The 16,247-nt window shown below is 55.9% G+C and overlaps 1 protein-coding gene across 1 annotated transcript; it reads left to right on the forward strand.

The window, feature by feature from the left end:
• The first annotated feature begins 230 nt into the window (after positions 1 to 230).
• On the forward strand, positions 231 to 12,254 carry LOC119860191 (SLIT and NTRK-like protein 1). The gene is made up of 2 exons (XM_038413572.2): positions 231 to 400; positions 8,285 to 12,254. Exons 1-2 carry the CDS (start codon positions 382 to 384, stop codon positions 9,541 to 9,543), a joined length of 1,278 nt encoding a protein of 425 aa, XP_038269500.1. The 5' UTR covers positions 231 to 381; the 3' UTR covers positions 9,544 to 12,254.
• The last annotated feature ends 3,993 nt before the right edge of the window (positions 12,255 to 16,247 follow it).

Here is a 16,247-nt window from a genome sequence, read left to right on the forward strand (position 1 = left end):
GGGAACCAGAGGAAGACTGCATACTGGGGGGTGGCTGAAAAGGGGGTGCTGGGGAATGAGGGGGTGGATATGGGGCGGCTAGATGGGAGAAGAAGGGGGCTGGATAGCAGGGAACTGGGAAGGAGAAAGGGATGGGGGCTGGAGAGAAGGGGGCTAGCTCTGGGCCACGGGGCCGGGCGGCGGGGGACTGGGAAATCCCGGAGGGCCGGGAGTTACTTGCCTCTCTTCCGCAGGCGGCCCGAGCCTAGGCGGAGCCGCTGCTGGGCGCCGGGCGGGCCACACCCCGGGAGGGCCGGCCCGAGAGAGCGCGGAGCGCAGCCCGGCATGGACACCTGAGACGGGGCCCAGCCGCTCGGCTCCCCGGAGAGCCCCCGCGGGAGGATGGGACCCGCCGCGGGAGGTGAGTGAGCGTTGCCCAGCGGCTCTGTCCCGGGACCGGGATCAACTTCCAGCTGGCGGCAGCCGGGTCCGCCTCCCTCCAGCCCCACTGCGCCGCTAGCCCCGGGCGCCCCGCGCCCCAAATCCCCCGGGCGCGGTCGGGCGTCCTCCGGCTGCCCGTCAACTACGCGCCCCCTTGGGCTCCGCGGGCGCATTCCCATGCACCTCCCGGGCGCGGAGCGACTGACCTGGCCCTGGCCCGCTCCGGGTCGAGCGGAGCAGCGAGGCCAGGCTGCCGGGGAGCGGGTGCGCTCGGGCTTGGCTGGGTCCCGCCGCCCACGGGTCTGTTTGGCTGGGTTTCTCCAGCGCCCGTCCAGCTGCCCGGCTTTCCAGGAACAGGGGCCTGCGCGTTCCCTGGGATCCATTCACCAGGGACGGCGAGGGCAGGGGCCACCTGGTCCCTCCAGCTGCCCGACGCGGAGACCCCTCTCCCCGCTGCGCCACCAGGGCCGGGAGTCCGTTCGCCCTTCCACAGCCAAGCACCACCCGTGTTCTCAGGAGTTTGGTGTCCCAGAGTTTGGGCTGGTGACTCAATAGGGGGCGCTCTTCCCCCGGCGTCAATATCGACTTTAGTGCCCCAGTCTAGCTGGGGGGGGGGCTAGGGTGACCAGCTGTCCCTATATTCCTGGCGTTGTCTTATATAGGCGCCTATTACCCCCCCACCCCGATTTTTCACACCTGCTGTCTGGTCACCCTACTGCGGGCATATTTTGCTGCTAGAGAAGAGATGGAAAAAAATAGTTCCTGATCATCAGCACTGTTTAATTTGTGCCAGGGCCTGGCAGTTCAGAGCCCCGGCCCCTCCTGGCCTAGCAGTTCAGAGCCCAGGCACCTCCAGGCTCACCACATCAGTTATGAAAATTAAAAAATTGCTTGTGCCCCAGCAACTCTTTCCTTCAGAATTAAGCGCCATTCCCACTTCGGCTGCTGACTCATTTTGTAACTTGGAGCAAGTCTCTGTAAGGTGGAAAGGCTGTTAATTTCCTACGTCACAGGTGAATGTTTGTAAAGGGCCTTGAGACCCTTGGGTGGAAGGTACTAGCGAAGTGCATCCTTGCTGAAAAGCGATGTAGGTCTTTTGGGCTCCAAGAATGTAGCTGTTAGAGGCCAAGATTTTCAAAAGTGGCTAGTGATTTTGGGGGCCCCACCTGAAACACCTCAGGGGGGCCTATTTCTCAGGAAGCGATGAGCACCCCCCTTTGAAAAACTAGTCCCTTCAAAAGAAATTGCAAGTTAGGCTGCCCAAGTCCAGCACTTCCCAAAGTGTGCCACCAGCAGATGGGTGGCGGCGGCCCCGCGTGTGTGGAGGATGCCATTTTGGGACCTCGCACGCACCATCCATGTGAGACCACAATGCACGGAGACCACTCTGCTCTACAAAATGGCACCCTCCATGCTCTCTGGGGCCTCGGGAGGAAATAATGAATTACAGTGGGTTTCGAGCTGGCGAAAAGTTTGGGAACCCCTGCAGGGCTGGCCTTAGGGGTGGGCAACTGCCCAGGGCGCTGTGGTCAAGAGGCAAGAAATAGGGCAGGCCTGAGGTCCGAGGCTGCAGAAAGTGAGGGGGGAGGGGTCAGCTGGGGCCAGGGGTGACAGGGTGGGGAGCCTGGCAGCCAGGGGCACCATTTTCCCTAAGGCCGGCTCTGAACTCCTGGCCTAGTCACTGTTGAAAATCTTGCCCAGAGTCTGTGAAATCTGACTCTAACCGGGTGACAGCCTTCATGATTTTTCATGTATACTCATGTAGGAGTAGGGGGTGTAAACCCAAGATCCATGTATTCTTCAGAGCCCGTGTAACAATGGGGTGTGTGTGCGTGGGGTGGAAGGGGATGCTGTGAAAAGTAAGTGCAAAAGTGCTTTCCTCAGCTCAGAGCCCAGGCCCCTGGGATACGAGAGAGGAGCAGCAATGCAGCGTGCTGTGACCAGCCAAGGGGAACAGGGGCGTTTCCTTGCTGCTGCGGAATGGTCCAGTTCTGGGGTTGCACATAGTGAGTGGGAGTTCCAGTTGGTGCTTCAGAGGCAGGTGGGAAGATACCGTGAGCCGGCTCCACTCTCCCGCTCCGTCCATGCTGGCTGGCTGTATTGGGGAGCAGTGGCACATAGCCACGTACAGTCCTACAGAAAGGGAACGTGAACAGAGCGGGAGTGGTGCTGATCATCATGAGCTGGATACCCCCTTGCTGCTGGACTCTCTTTCCTGCTGTGTCAGCGAGCTGCTTGTAGCTGCTGCCATCCACGACCCTGCTGGGTTTATGTGCCACTCTGTGCCCATTCCCCCGGGTCAGGGGATTGCAGTTCCAGGCTTCTCATGGGCAGTGCTCAGAGAGGAACCAGAACTAGGTGCGGGGGCTTGATGAAAGCTGCCACTCGGCATCACAGAAGATCGGGTGAGGGCTGCCCAGATGGTCTGACCAGATCCTCAGTAACAAGCACCTTCTCCCATCCACTTCCCTGCAGTATCCGGGTCGTTCTACAGCCTTCCTTCAGGAGGTCTGCTTTCTATCACCAGCTGAGCGATTCATGGTGGGGAACATTTCCCCTGCCATGAAACGCAGTCTCCCTGGAGTAAATTGGAGATGGGGGGGATACAAGTTAAGGCTGAAGTTTGTCAGCGGAAACTGCTTGGAAAGCTGCAGCACCAACCTCTGCCATTGCCAGGTCCCAGCCGCACAGAGCTCATGTTTGGGACAGTCACAGAAGACAAATGTTTCCAGGCGGGGCTGGTATGTAGTTGGCATCCCAGGGGCCAGTCTTAGCTGTGTTGGCTGAGCTGGGCCATCAAGGCCACAGGCGTCCATCGGGACTGGGAGGGCTTTTGCTCCACGCTGAGAGCAGCGTCCGTGGGTGACCAGTCTGCTGCTGGCACGGCGCCCTGCTCAGGTGATCAAACTGAGCACTCAGCCCTGGGCCGTTGCCAGGGGACAGGCCTGGCCCTAGCAAACGGGAAGCCAGTGCAATGAAAGAGACATGCCTTCATGGCTGAGAGGGCTTCCAGCATTGCCACTGGCTCTCCCTTCCCGTCCCAGGAAAGCTCCTTGCCTTGAAAAGCTGCTGACAGGCTGCCCTGGGCCCCACATTTCCTGGGAGAGCCTCAGGTTTCACAGATTTGTATCACAGCCTGCTGGGTCCGGTCCAGAGGGGACAAGAGCAGCACTGGGCCATGGTGCCTGGTTCTCTTATGGGACAGGACAGGGTGGGAAAAGCACACCAGGAAGGCAGCTCATGGTCCCCTTCGGAGCCCATCCCCACAGCTGCTTTCAAGGTGAATTTCCTGCCGGTGAAAGGTGTTTGGCAGGCACCCCAGGGGTCTGGGTGTATCCATGGCCAGGTACCGTCAGGGCATCGGCAAGTGGGCTCCTGCCAGCCGTGACAGTGTCGGTCGCTCTCCTTGGCCTTTTGCTGGGGCTACCAGCGAGGGGCGGGGGGCATTATTGCCGATTGGCCTGTGCTGGATTGGATCAAGCCACCTAGTGGCAAAAGACACCTGGAGCTCCCGGCTTAAGTCCCATGTCCCCCAGCCTCGGGCTGTACTGGAGTTGGAGGTGAAGGTCTCTGCATCCCATCCTGGTCCCCTGAGCCATCTACCCCCCACACGCACACAACAAACGCACACACCCCATGCACACTGCCTCTTAATTAGCAGAGGGGAAAGTTGCTGAGCAACAGACGGTCCCTTATGAGACACTGCCCCCAGCCCAAGAGTCCTTCCCACAGCTGGGACCTGAGCCCTGTTTTCCCATGTCGAACGATCAAGCACTCGCCACCCCGTCTTCCAAAACAGGCCTGCTCAGGGTTTAAGCTGTAAGAGGTTCCTGGTTAAAAACCAGGCCTAGGCCTTTAAGGAGAGCAGGTCGAGGAGGTAAAGCCGACGTCACGGGCAGGGGCCAGGAAGTGCCCAGGGCGTGCCTGGCTGAGCAGGAGTTCCGCTGGGGATGGCGGGGCTGATAAGCAGAGATTGTTCATTGTTCCACCCCTGCTCAGACCAACGGCCTGTAACCGGAACATGGGCCAAAGTGCTGGAGTTTCCTGTCCCGCATAATGGCAGGGAACAGAGCCCAGGGCCCTGTAATGTCTCCAGCATACAGTATTATTCCTATGTATATTACCGTAGCACCTAGGACTGGGCCCCCATGGTGCTAGGCGCTGTGCAGACAGACCAAAGGGGCAGCCCCTGCCCCAGAGAGTTTACAATGTAAGACGAGACGTCAGGTGGGGTACAGGTGAACTAAGGAGTCCCAGAAAACAATGGCCAGTGTGACAGGCAGGGCTCCCTGCACACCAGCGATTTAGCTGTCGTCCGTAGGCATCATGGCAGTGGAGAGCTGGGAGGGATTTAAAGGAGGACAAGGAGTTCCTTTTGCAGATGTTTCCAGGGAGCTCATCCCAAGCATGGGGGGGGGCAGCCTGGGGGAAATCCCCAGGTCCTCATTTGAACGCTAGCTTGTCTGGGGAACACCTCTCCTGAGGGCCTGGAGACACAGGCCGGTGCCTGTATCAGAGACATTCTGCGTGGACATGCCCTCAAAATTCCCTCAGCCCATTGTGCCTTGGGGCTGCACAAGGGCATCCAAGCCTTGCCATAAGGAGGCATCATGGCAGAGAGTCAAGGGGAGGGAATGGGAACTGAGAGAGGGGAAAGGGAGAAGGGAAGCACTGGGAGCGGAAAGAGAGAAAGAAGGGATGAGAAATGACTGCAGGGTGGGGGGGGAGAGGCAGGTGTGGAACCAGGACCACCAGGTAGAATCACCGTCCCACCAGCCTAGGGAGTCATGGATTTGGGGTGGCCTGGCAGAGAGAGAGCTGGGAGAGAGGAAACAGCGTCCGTGGCCTGGGGCTCGTGTTACCATCAGCACCGCAGCTGTGGCTGGTCTTTGTCTCCAGCGCTCAGACTGGCAGCCTGGCCCCGGCTGTGCTGATGGCTCCGGAGAATGAGCGGATGCACCGCAGGTCCTGCTGCCTAGGGCTTTGATTCCCAAGGATCTCCCTCCTCACCCACCAGCAGTTCAGCTCCTGAGCCTTTCCTGCATCTCGGGCATTGTAAAGCATTCAGATGCCTCCCTCGGCACGGGCTCCCCTGGGGCCCAGCCTGACCGCCCAGGGAACTGAACACCCGGCTTCTCCCCAGGACATGGGTAGCGACAGGACGAGCTTTCCACACACACCCCTCTGCCAGCCAACCTCAACCCTGACCCGGGGGGAGCTCAGGCTCCTGGGCACTGGACTAACACCCACCAACCTGTTCTGCCCAAACTGCTGACCAGGTACCGAAGCCCAGGTGCTGGTATCTGGGCAGGATTGGAGCTAGAGGTGGAACCCTGAGTCACCCAAGCCCCCTGAATGCTTCCTGTCAGTAAACATCTGACCCTTAAATGGGGAAACAGGCAGGGCCTCCCTAGCCCCACAGCCATCACAATGCACCAGAGGACCCACTAGGTGTCGCCGATTACTCCAGACGAGGGGAACCAAGCTAAGCGAGTACAACTCCGAACCCTGCCTCCAGCTGCCTCGTGGGTGGATCGAACCCGCTCTCCGGCAGAGACCTGTGGGGCTGACTTTTTCTTATCCTGCAGCAACACTGGCATAGCTTGTCATGCTGGGAAAGCTTCACTGAATTGATCTGTCCTGCATAATGCCTGACATCTAGATTTCAACCCTTCCCACGCCCCGCTGTGGCCCATCAGTACAAAGTTATGCCCGCTGAGTTGGCAGCTTGTACGTAGCAGGGCATTCTGGGGTAGCTACACACGGCCCTAACAGCCCCTGGGGTGGAAGAGAAGGTAGGGTCAGACCCATTTGCAGTGGTGTCGGTCCCAGGATATTGGAGATTCAAGAGGGGTGAGGTCATATCTTTCAATGGACCAACTGCCTGGTGAGAAAGACGTACTTTCGAGCTTACCCAGAGCTCTTCTCTGGGTCACTGGGGTCAGACCTGTCAGACTGAAGTCCTGGGTGGCCTTTTGTTATACGGGCTTTGTTAATTTCTCTGGTTCTGGTGTTGCACATGCAGACAGCATGACGTTGCCTCCAGAGGAGAGCTCACCTGTTCCAGATCCCTGCCCCTACGCCCTAACGCCTGCGTGCTGGGGTGTAGGGAGCCCCAATCCATGATACTCTTGGGGTGCAGATCCCTTTATGCAGTTCCCCATATCGTGCTCCTGGCTCTAAGCAGCAGGATCACACTGATTCCACTGTATTGAAGGCCCTCTGCACCAAAGAAGGGGAGCAGGATTTCCCCCTATAAGCTGTGTGGGGAAGCCCTGGCTGGCTGACCCTCAGAGAAGTAGCTGTGCTTTATGGAAGTATCCTGGAGAGATGCCTCCAACTACTGGTGTGAACGGAAGGGTCTCAGACCAGCTGGTTCCCTGAAAGAATGGCCATAGCCATGGGAAGGAGTTTATGTGGCTGCTACAAAAGGAAAAGGCAGATAGCTGGGGCTCTGGACCTGCTGGAGGGGATGGTGGAGGGCATTGAGTTTGAAATCCTAGACTCCTCGGAACCAAAGGTTTCACTCCCATCAGGATCTAACTCAGCCTGGCATATTTCTGCAATTTACTGTGTGTGTGGATGATCCCTTTGAGTCCATAGTCCTGTCTGTGCAGCGTAGATGCCGACGACCCCAGGGCACTGGTCCTAGGAATCTGGATCACTCATTGGCCAAGTATTGCAGGGTCATGGGTATCCAGTCAATCTCTGTGCCCTAGGGAGGATGATTCCCACACGCCGCCTTTCTGGTTTGAACAACGCACGCCCCTTCTCAGTACAAGAGCTCATGTTTGCCCAGCCATTGCCTGGGGAACTGCTCTCCTCTGGAGCGGGTGTAATCAGGGTGTTCCCCAGTGCTCCTGGGCGCTGAGCTGAGTACCTAGTGCAGGTAACTCTTTGCAGAGCAGCAGGATCTGACCAGGTCAGAGGCAGGGCTCCTGCCCGTATTTGTTTGTGCCAGGGCTGGGTTGCTTCAGAAACCGTGTTAGCAGCTTGACATTAGCTGCCTGCCAGAATCAGCCTGGATCTCATGCTCGGTCAGAAGGAAGTCCTAGATGGCCACCATGTGCTGGGGGCAGATGGTTTCATTCTTGGGAAGGGGCTATAGCAGCTGGATGAATTTAGTTAGTGGCTGAAAAAGGAAAGTCCCTCCCAATCAGCCAGTTCCCCCTCACCTCTTCCCTCCTTTCATGCCAGATGCAACTGGGAGATGCTAGTGGGTCACAGATATTTAGGGCTCAAAAGAAGGATGGGGGTCACCCCAACCCTTTCCTTTCCCCTGCTGCAGGGTGTTTTAATGTGAGATGCTAAAGGTGGCGCAGTTTGGGAGATGAGACCAATAGTATATCCCTCTAATTACCTATAAATAATGATAGTGGTTAAACATGCATTGCCAATAGGGGGTGGTGTGCTGCTGGGGGGCTGCCATCTTTCCAATGACACGTACAATGGAGGCTCTGAACATTCATTGTCGTTAAAGATCCCATGGTACGTTTCATAAAAGCAGCAGGGTTGGCCTTTGTGAAGTACCTGCACGCTGTTTCCCTCTATTTCAGTTAAGATTGGATTCCTTTTCACTTCCTATCTTAAGCTGCTTTGCAGAATTACTGTACGCTGCAGGGTTCCCCCCGAGAGACAGCTACATTTCAGGCCTGGGTGAAGTGAATCTTGTACTGATAAAGTTTGGAAAGTTTTTGAAGAGAGAAACTGTTCTCCAAGAGTTAAATTGATCCATTAAATGGATCGAACTGCAGGCTTACTCAGCGATTGGTGTTTTTTGTACAAGAACTGTTGTGAGTTAGTTACAAACCTCTTTTTACCCAGAAGAAATCACGAATCTATTTTCCTCTCCTCTTTGCTTTAGGTCACGAGCTGTGGACCTTCATACTGTGGGGTGGGCTGCTGCTGGCCGCGCGACTTGCTCTAGGAACTGTGGAAGAAGCCTGCAACTGCAGTACAGTCATGGCCTTCTCTGATTTTCAGGCCGCTCCAGCCCTCCAGACATGCTGTTTGAACTTCACCTGGATTGAAATTCGCTCCCTAGACTGGAGCCTCTTTGGTGGAGTAACAGGCCTGAGAGAGATATACCTCTCACACTGCGGCATACTGGACATTGTCAATGCGCCCGGGGCACCCATCATGCTGGAGATCTTGCACTTGGATCACAATCGGTTGGAAAAGCTTCCAGAAAGCTTCCTAGAAGACGCCCCCCGATTGAGGGTTCTTCGCTTGGACAGCAACAAGCTTCACAAGCTGCCCAAATCCTTCCTGAGAGCTTCCACCCAAATCCAAGAGGTTAACCTTGGCTTCAATGAGTTGGCCTCCCTTCCCTCCAGTGTCTTTAAGCCATCTCTCACCAAGCTCGGCCTCTCCAACAATAGCTGGGATTGCACCTGCACCTTGTTCAGTGACCTGGAGAAGTATCCCCGAGAGCCACCCAGCGGGGACATGCAGGGCTCTGTCATGGTGTGCAGCACCCCTGAGCGTTACCGCAGCATGGACATCCGAGACATCGGTAAGAAGGAGCTCTGCCGGGCACACAGCTTGACCGCCCTCTTCATCTGCCTGCCCCTGGTGGTCATTTTAGCCCTGGTCGCCTGGTGCTTTTGCAGGCAGAAGAGAAAGACGGGCTATGGCCTCAGCTGCAGTCCGGAGTGCCACCTGGCCACAACGGAGAGGAACGGTGGCAAGGGGCTGGCAGAGCATCACCACTACATCCAGTGTGAGCTGCCCACTGCCCCCACCGAGAGCGAGAAGAACATGCTGCTGAGGAACCAGATCCTGCTGAAGCCTTCCACCGCCCTGCTGGGGAGCAACAGGGACCTATACGAAGAGGTGGAAATCAAGCTAGGGGCCTTGGACGATTCCTTGGTGCTGGTCAACGATGGGAGCCTCGACCTGGAGACGGGCCCTGAGGGGGCACCCCCGGTGGTGGCAGCAGCAGAAGAACTGGCGGGCAGCGAGCTGGAAGCAGAGACGGTGAGCGTGACGGACGTGCTGAAGGACTCGGTGGACCGAGAGAAGCTCTACATGAGCCAGGCAGTGGATTATTACAACCTGGTGCCTGCCATCGAGCTGGAGGACTCCGACCACCAGGAGTACGAGAACGTTGACTTGCACTGAGGCTTGGCCACTGAAGTGTCCTGGGAACCTGGGGCCATATCTTGCCCTTGCTGACATCCTGCGCACTCCCGGGGGTGGGAGGCGATGGGAGCTAGCGCAGGATGCCGCTAGAAGGCAGTGAATGGATATCTTGTCAGTCAAATGACCGTTGTCATGTCGATCCATTGGACTGGAGCGAGAGCAATTGCACGAGGTATAAATGTCTGGAAATGACTCCGGCTGGCTCATTGCAGAGGGGGACGTGCTGCCTTCCAAATTCCCACCCCCTCCACCACTCAAACCCCCTTTGACTCTCACGGTCCGGTCTTCCCACACACTCCCCCCAGGCAGGAGTATATAACACTGTCTGTCCCAAATGCAGAACCTGAGTCTCACCACCCCATCGTAGGCTCCCACGGCCACCCACAACTGGCAGTCAGGGGCCAGCCGTCCTTAGCAGGGCTTCATGCTGCTCCCTGAATGCCCTGGAAAACAACAGGGGTTCAGGTCAGGAAACTATCCGACCCTCTCCGGCGCAGCGCGATTCCCCTCCTCCTGCCGAGGGGGTCGGCACCGCGGTGGCTGCGTGTCCCGCTCCTGCCAGCCCGGGCATGCAGTGGAGGGAGCGTGTAGGGGAGTTGCTGCACCTCTTGCTCCACCGTGCGTGCACCGAGCAGGGGGCACAGAGCCATCGGGGCACAGAGCCGTCAGCGCGACCCTGCAGGCAGGAGGCAGCCAGAGACGGGTCGTGGGCATGGGGAGTGGGAAGCCCCAAGAATGAGGTGGTGGTCCTGACACGAATTGGGTCTGAAAAAGGCTCAGGTTGGGTTTTGGTGTCCCTCAGGCTTGAAAATTAGCCCCAAGCAGGCCTCTGCCACTCTCCCACCCCTGGCCTGGTTCTGCTCCTGCCTTCAGGGTGCAGGTCGGGAATATCTCCATCAAAGTCACTGGGGTAACGTGGGTGCAAAACCGGCATGAGTGGGAGGAGACTCAGGCCCTGGAAATCCAAGGCTGCTCTGCTGGGGACAGGGCAGGGTCACTGGGGGAAGAGGAGGGACCCAATGGTGAGGTGTCCTCGCGGCCCATGCTGTCCAGAGATGGGCTGTGCCTCTTCAGAGAGTCCCTGCATTTCCCTGCAGGGCAGAGAGGGGACCGGCCACAGCTCCTGGTACCCCAAACCCAACGGCGCTAATGACGACCAGTGCCCTGGGACACGAGGGCAGCAGCAGAGCTGAGCTCCCAGCTCCTTGCCCCTTAACATCTGGGAGGAGAGTCATTTATTGCTGCAGGGACGTACAACACTGGGACGACGCAAAGCAGAACAGGCCAGCTCCCCTCTCCTCTTGGCTCAGGCTAAGGAGCTCAGGATCTGGCCCTGCGTGTGTTGTTTATGAGGCAGCCTGTCACCACGCCCGCCCTGCTGCCGCAAGAGTCACTGACATCAGCCCCTCGTCCTGTGGCTCCAGGGCTCCCTAGGCCTGAGTGTGGCAGGGGTGTGGGCTGGTGGCTGGAGCACAGGAGTGGAAGCCAGGAACGCCACATTCTAATTCCTCTTCTGCCACTTCCTGTCTGGGTGGCTGTGGACACATCTGCTCTTCTCTGTGCCCCTAGCTGCCCTGTGGGGTAAAGCTGACCTGGCCCCCGGGGCTGGGAGGCTTCATTCAGCGTGCAGAGCGCAGCCTGAGCTGAGAAATGCTGAGATAAGCAGGTTTTGCAGCTGGTCGACCCTACTGCTGGGCCATGCGGGTGTTGGCCTCGGACAAGGGCCAGATCCAGCCACAACCACCTAGTCCCCAAACCCTTGTCTGGCCTCTCTGGCTCATGTTCCCAGCGGCCCCAGTGCAGAGCTGTGTTAGGCTATGGGGGGAGGCAGGCGGCTGGTGAGGGGCATTTTATCCTTGTTGGAGTAATGAGGATCTCCTGGTTTTCCTCCTTTGAACCCCAGCCTCATGCCCACCCACTCCTCGCTGTCACTTCCTTCCCGCCAGCTGTGGGGGACTCAATGGGATGGGATTGCCACTGCCCTGGAACCAGCCAGAGGTATGCCCAGAGCTCCCGCCCTGCCCCAGGCACTGAACGTGGGTGCAGGGTGCAGCCCTCGCCTGCCAGGACAGCCATGAACCGATCCTGCCTGCAGCCAGCTGGCATGCTGCTGGAGCCAGGGCAAGCCAGCAAAGGGGACCCCTCCCCACGGGCCACAGGCAAAGCAGCTGAGGATGAAGGATGGTTTTATGAGCAGCCATAATAGCTTCAACCCGAGGCTGACTTTTCCAGGAGATCGACTCCGCAGCTTATCTTTATGAGGCCCGTGATGCTGTAACAGCCACGGCCCCTGCCGTGGTGCTGTGGAATCCTCCTGCCTTTCCCAGGGGAGTATGTGGAGGATCCCTGTTTCCACTCGGGCCAGCCCACGGCGCTCTGTGCAGGGCAGTGTCTAGAGCCAGGCAGAGGCTTTCACAGTGGGTTCGGCCTCGCAGGGGACACAGCATCAGCAGTGTCTGTGTATCCCTCCCACCGCTGTGGACTTCTCCTGGGCTGCCCAGCACAGCCCCACCCTGCAGTGGGTGATTTGCACCCTTTGCACAGGGAAGCTGTCACCAGAGCACGCCGGCTGTAAATAAGGGCTATTTACTGCCCTCTCCTCTGAGCTGGGCTCCAGTGGGAAAAAGGAGAAGGGAGGAGAGGGGTTGTAAATCATCCCCTACCCGGTGCAGGGCCAAGGCAGAGTTTAAGGGATACATCCACTGACCCCTGCAAGGAGCATAGGCTATACGAGTGCTGCCACTCCTACCTCATCCCCTCATCAGGGCCCTGCCCTCTGCCCGTGGAGTTTCTGCCCAGATAGCCCAACCCCCTGCTGCAAAGATAGGACATCCCTCCTGCTTCCCTTGTATGGCCTACGGGCAGCATTGGGGTCCCCCTGAACCCCAGGGTCCTTCACTCCAGCTGCCACAGCTCCTCCTTAGAAGAGTCGCTGCAGCCAGTGCAAAGAATCCTGGCACACAAAGGCTCAAGGAGGCAGAGGACAAAAGGAGACGGGAGGGAGCGATGGCTGTGTGGGGGATGGAGCAGTGGGCGGCAGGGAATTAATTCCTTCCTTTCTCCGAGGGCACCAGGCTCTGGGAACTGAGACTTCCCTGGACGCCAGGGAAAGGAGCAGTCTAGGCTGGCATTAACCCTCCATGGAGAGACGTACTGGCTCCAGGAAGGAACGGCGGAGTTACGGGGAACGTTTCATTAACAGTCACTCAGCCTCAGCGCCAGAAGAACAAGCAGGTTCACCAGACACACCCCGAACATGCAGCCCTCTCCTGGAAACCGACTAGCTCCCAAAGTGACCTGCTCCTGCATGGCCTGGATTTCCCATTAACTTTCAGTCTGGATTCTCCCCTAGCTACCACAGCTTCAGCGGGTGCAAAGATCTGGCTGGGGATAGGGAGAAGAAAGGGGTGCAGGATGCTGACTATAGCTGGTCTTACCAGACGTACCAGCACTAGATGTAAGGCAGGACTGTGAGATGAGAAAGAGCTCCAAGGAAGGGGAGGGAGAGAACACGTTGATATCTCCGTTAGAGGAAGCAGCATTTCCTGCAAAGAATAACGCTCAGCAATCTCTGCTTGGCAAGGAGCCCCTGCCCCATATCTTGTTGCTTTGTTTTGATTTGAGTATTTATTTATATCCCACCAATGCTTTCTTCCAGGGGTTTACTTCAGGGTAAGTCCAAAACACACAGCAGCAAACTAGTTATTACTCAACACCAACACGGGATCAATATCCACCAGGGTATGGAAGTGAGGGTGCTTAGCACCATGGAGATGCTCAGGCAATACACCGTTTCCTTCCAGAAGGGTTTGAGGACAGGCTGAGTCTTTTAAACAATAGCACATGGATAGCTCAGCCTCTTCCCCGCCTTGCGGAAATAAAAAATGGTTAACAAGATAATGCATTTAGTTTTCTCAAGGCCAGTTAAACATATAAGACCCAGAGGGGCGGCAGAAAAATATACTTAATCTGCATATGTAAATTAAACAAAGAAATTGCACATCAGGCTTGAATGGCTCTAACATGTTTCACAATATCTTCATTAACATGCACTGACTAGCAGGTCAGTACCCCAAGGGCAATCCCTGAGGATTCCAGCAGGAAATGCAGCTGGAGGACACATCCAGGCAGGAAGGTGAGAGTATTACTAGGATATGCTTGTCATGCTAGAAAGCAAACCCCAGAAAGCTCCTGGGATGGCCTGCCATTCTTTGTGTATCTGCCTGCAGCTGTGGTGCTGGTCATCCTAGCTTGCTATGTTTGGCTTCCACCAGGCCTGCTTCATTACTTTGTATTTAGTTATCCCCCTGCCCCCCAAGACAGAGCAGTGTGGTATTCTCACTCAAGAGACTGGAAACTATTTTATGTTCCATTGCAGCTTTTCTTTTTAATCTCAAGGGGAGTTAGTTCAAATCCACCACGCTGTGAGAAACTGGCTCCTTTCTAGCTTTGAATAAACTGGGTCACCAAAGGGCACTCAACTCAGTAATTCAATAAAGATGTGCTTGAGGGATGCCAAACTGGTCAGAGTCTCAAAGCTGGATTGAGGTCACTCTGCTGGCACCCTGCCTTGGTTTCCCCACTTTCAGGGCTCACTCACTCAAGCTACCAACAAACTCTTCTCTGGTTCTGCTACTGCCCTGCCCCCCAGGCTGGGTTTATTAAAAGAACAAAACCATTCCTAAAACAGAGTTTCTTAAAATCCCCATAAAGTCTATACTCTGCATCTTTCCTATGCGGATGGGGGGGGGGTGTCATCCAGGCTATCCCAGCCTGCGGCCTACTTTCTGAAGACTCAGGACTCCCTATGGGGAACCTACTCACTGCCCCCCCCCCCCTTACCCTAATTTCTCTTTCCCTGGGCATCACCCTCCCTGCTGTTCTTTATCAGGTAACCAGCCCCTCCTGACTCAGCTGGTTCTGCTGATTAATCTTCATACCCCATTCCAGGTGTGACAGGCAGGGCTCATTAGATGGGTCACACAAGCCTGGTCCAGCTCTTAAAGGGCCAGGCTGCCACAGCACAGTGCAGAAGAATTCAGTGCCTGCAGGGTTCCCCTATCTGCTGTTGTGGGGGCAGAGAAGTGGAGAGGTTGGCTGGAGTTTTTCTCCTGTGTTCAATGAAGTGAAGAGAGGTGAGAGCTCAGCAGTATCACCAACCCCAAATGTTCAAAAATCATGACTGAGGCTCACGAAAAATCACGAGATTGGCTTTAAAATCACGAGATTATGTACAAATAATCAATTTGGGGTTTGATTTGCCTTTTGCTTGTTGAGCCTTTAGGGTGCACAGGGGGTCACATTTTGAAGCTTTTGCCTCAGCCACGAGGGCTAGAAACTTACTTTTTCTTAAAGAATGAAGGCTGAAACCATCACAGATCCACTTAACTCCAGGCACTGGTGCTTTAAGGAAAACAAGAACTGTCAGGAGACTTGGCAACACTGAGGAAGAATACGCCCTAGTGGTTTAGAACTAATGCTGTGGATGCTGCTCTCTCTAAGGCCTTGACGACAGGGGAACATTACACTGGTTTAGCTTATCTCATTTTTAAATCAATGCAACCCCATGTGTAGACACTCTTACTTCAGTAGAAGAGGGATTTATTTTGCTTTCGCTTATTCCTGTTCCCACTTGAATTAAACTAATACAGCGATTCTCAAACTGTGGGTTGGGACCCCAAAGTGGGTCACGACCCCATTTTAATAGGGGCGCCAGGGCTGACATTAGACTTGCTGGGCTCAGGGCCAAAACACAAGCCCCACTGTCCGGGGCCAAAGCCCAGCCAGAGGACTTCAGCCCTTGGTGGCAGGGCTCAGAGTTACAGGCCCCCTGCCTGGGGCTGAAGCCCATGGGCTACGGCTTTGGTCCCGCTCTCCCCTGACCTGGGGTGGTAGGGCTTGGGCTTTGGCTCTGACCCCCCTGCCCAGGGTGAGCCCCCCGCCCCACACCCCACCTGCCAGGGTCACATAGTAATTTTTGGCACCTGAGAGACTAACAAATTTATTGTGAGCTGTAGCTCACGAAAGCTTATGCTCAAATAAATTTGTTAGTCTCTAAGGTGCCACAAGTCCTCCTTTTCTTTTTGTGAATACAGACTAACACAGCTGCTACTCTGAAAATAGTAATTTTTGTTGTCAGAAGGGGGTACGGTGCAATGATGTTTGAGACCCCCTGAGCTAATACAAAAAACAAACAACAAACCTGTTGGTCTGGAATGAGAGGTTTCTACTAGTTGAACAAAATCAATTGAAATTCTCACTTTAGGCTAAACTGGCTCAATTTTAAACCATTGCTGAAACCAGAGCTCAGAGTAGGGGGGAAATTGGGATGGTCACCTACTCCAGCTCTGCTCCTAACTCCAAAATCCACCACAGCCCAAGAGGAGTTGGATGCTTCTGCTACAATAGTCAGCAATGAAAGAGTTAACGTTCCAATGTTCGCTGTTGTCATTAGGCTCCAAAATAAACCCACATTCACGCCCTTAGAACCATTATCTCTGTCTCCTTGCAGACTCCAGGGGGTGAAGGTGGGCGCCTGTGTCAGGTCACCTTCACAAGGTTTCTTTGCAACAAGAAAGGCTAGAAACTTTAATTAAAAAAAAACCCAAATCTTAAATTCTGCTGATTCTTACGGGAGCAAAGAGACACAGTGGCACGGAGCAGCGGCCTGATCGCTCTCTGCG

The sequence above is a fragment of the Dermochelys coriacea genome, chromosome 8 (assembly GCF_009764565.3).
Source record: "Dermochelys coriacea isolate rDerCor1 chromosome 8, rDerCor1.pri.v4, whole genome shotgun sequence".
Classification (NCBI taxonomy): domain Eukaryota; kingdom Metazoa; phylum Chordata; order Testudines; family Dermochelyidae; genus Dermochelys; species Dermochelys coriacea.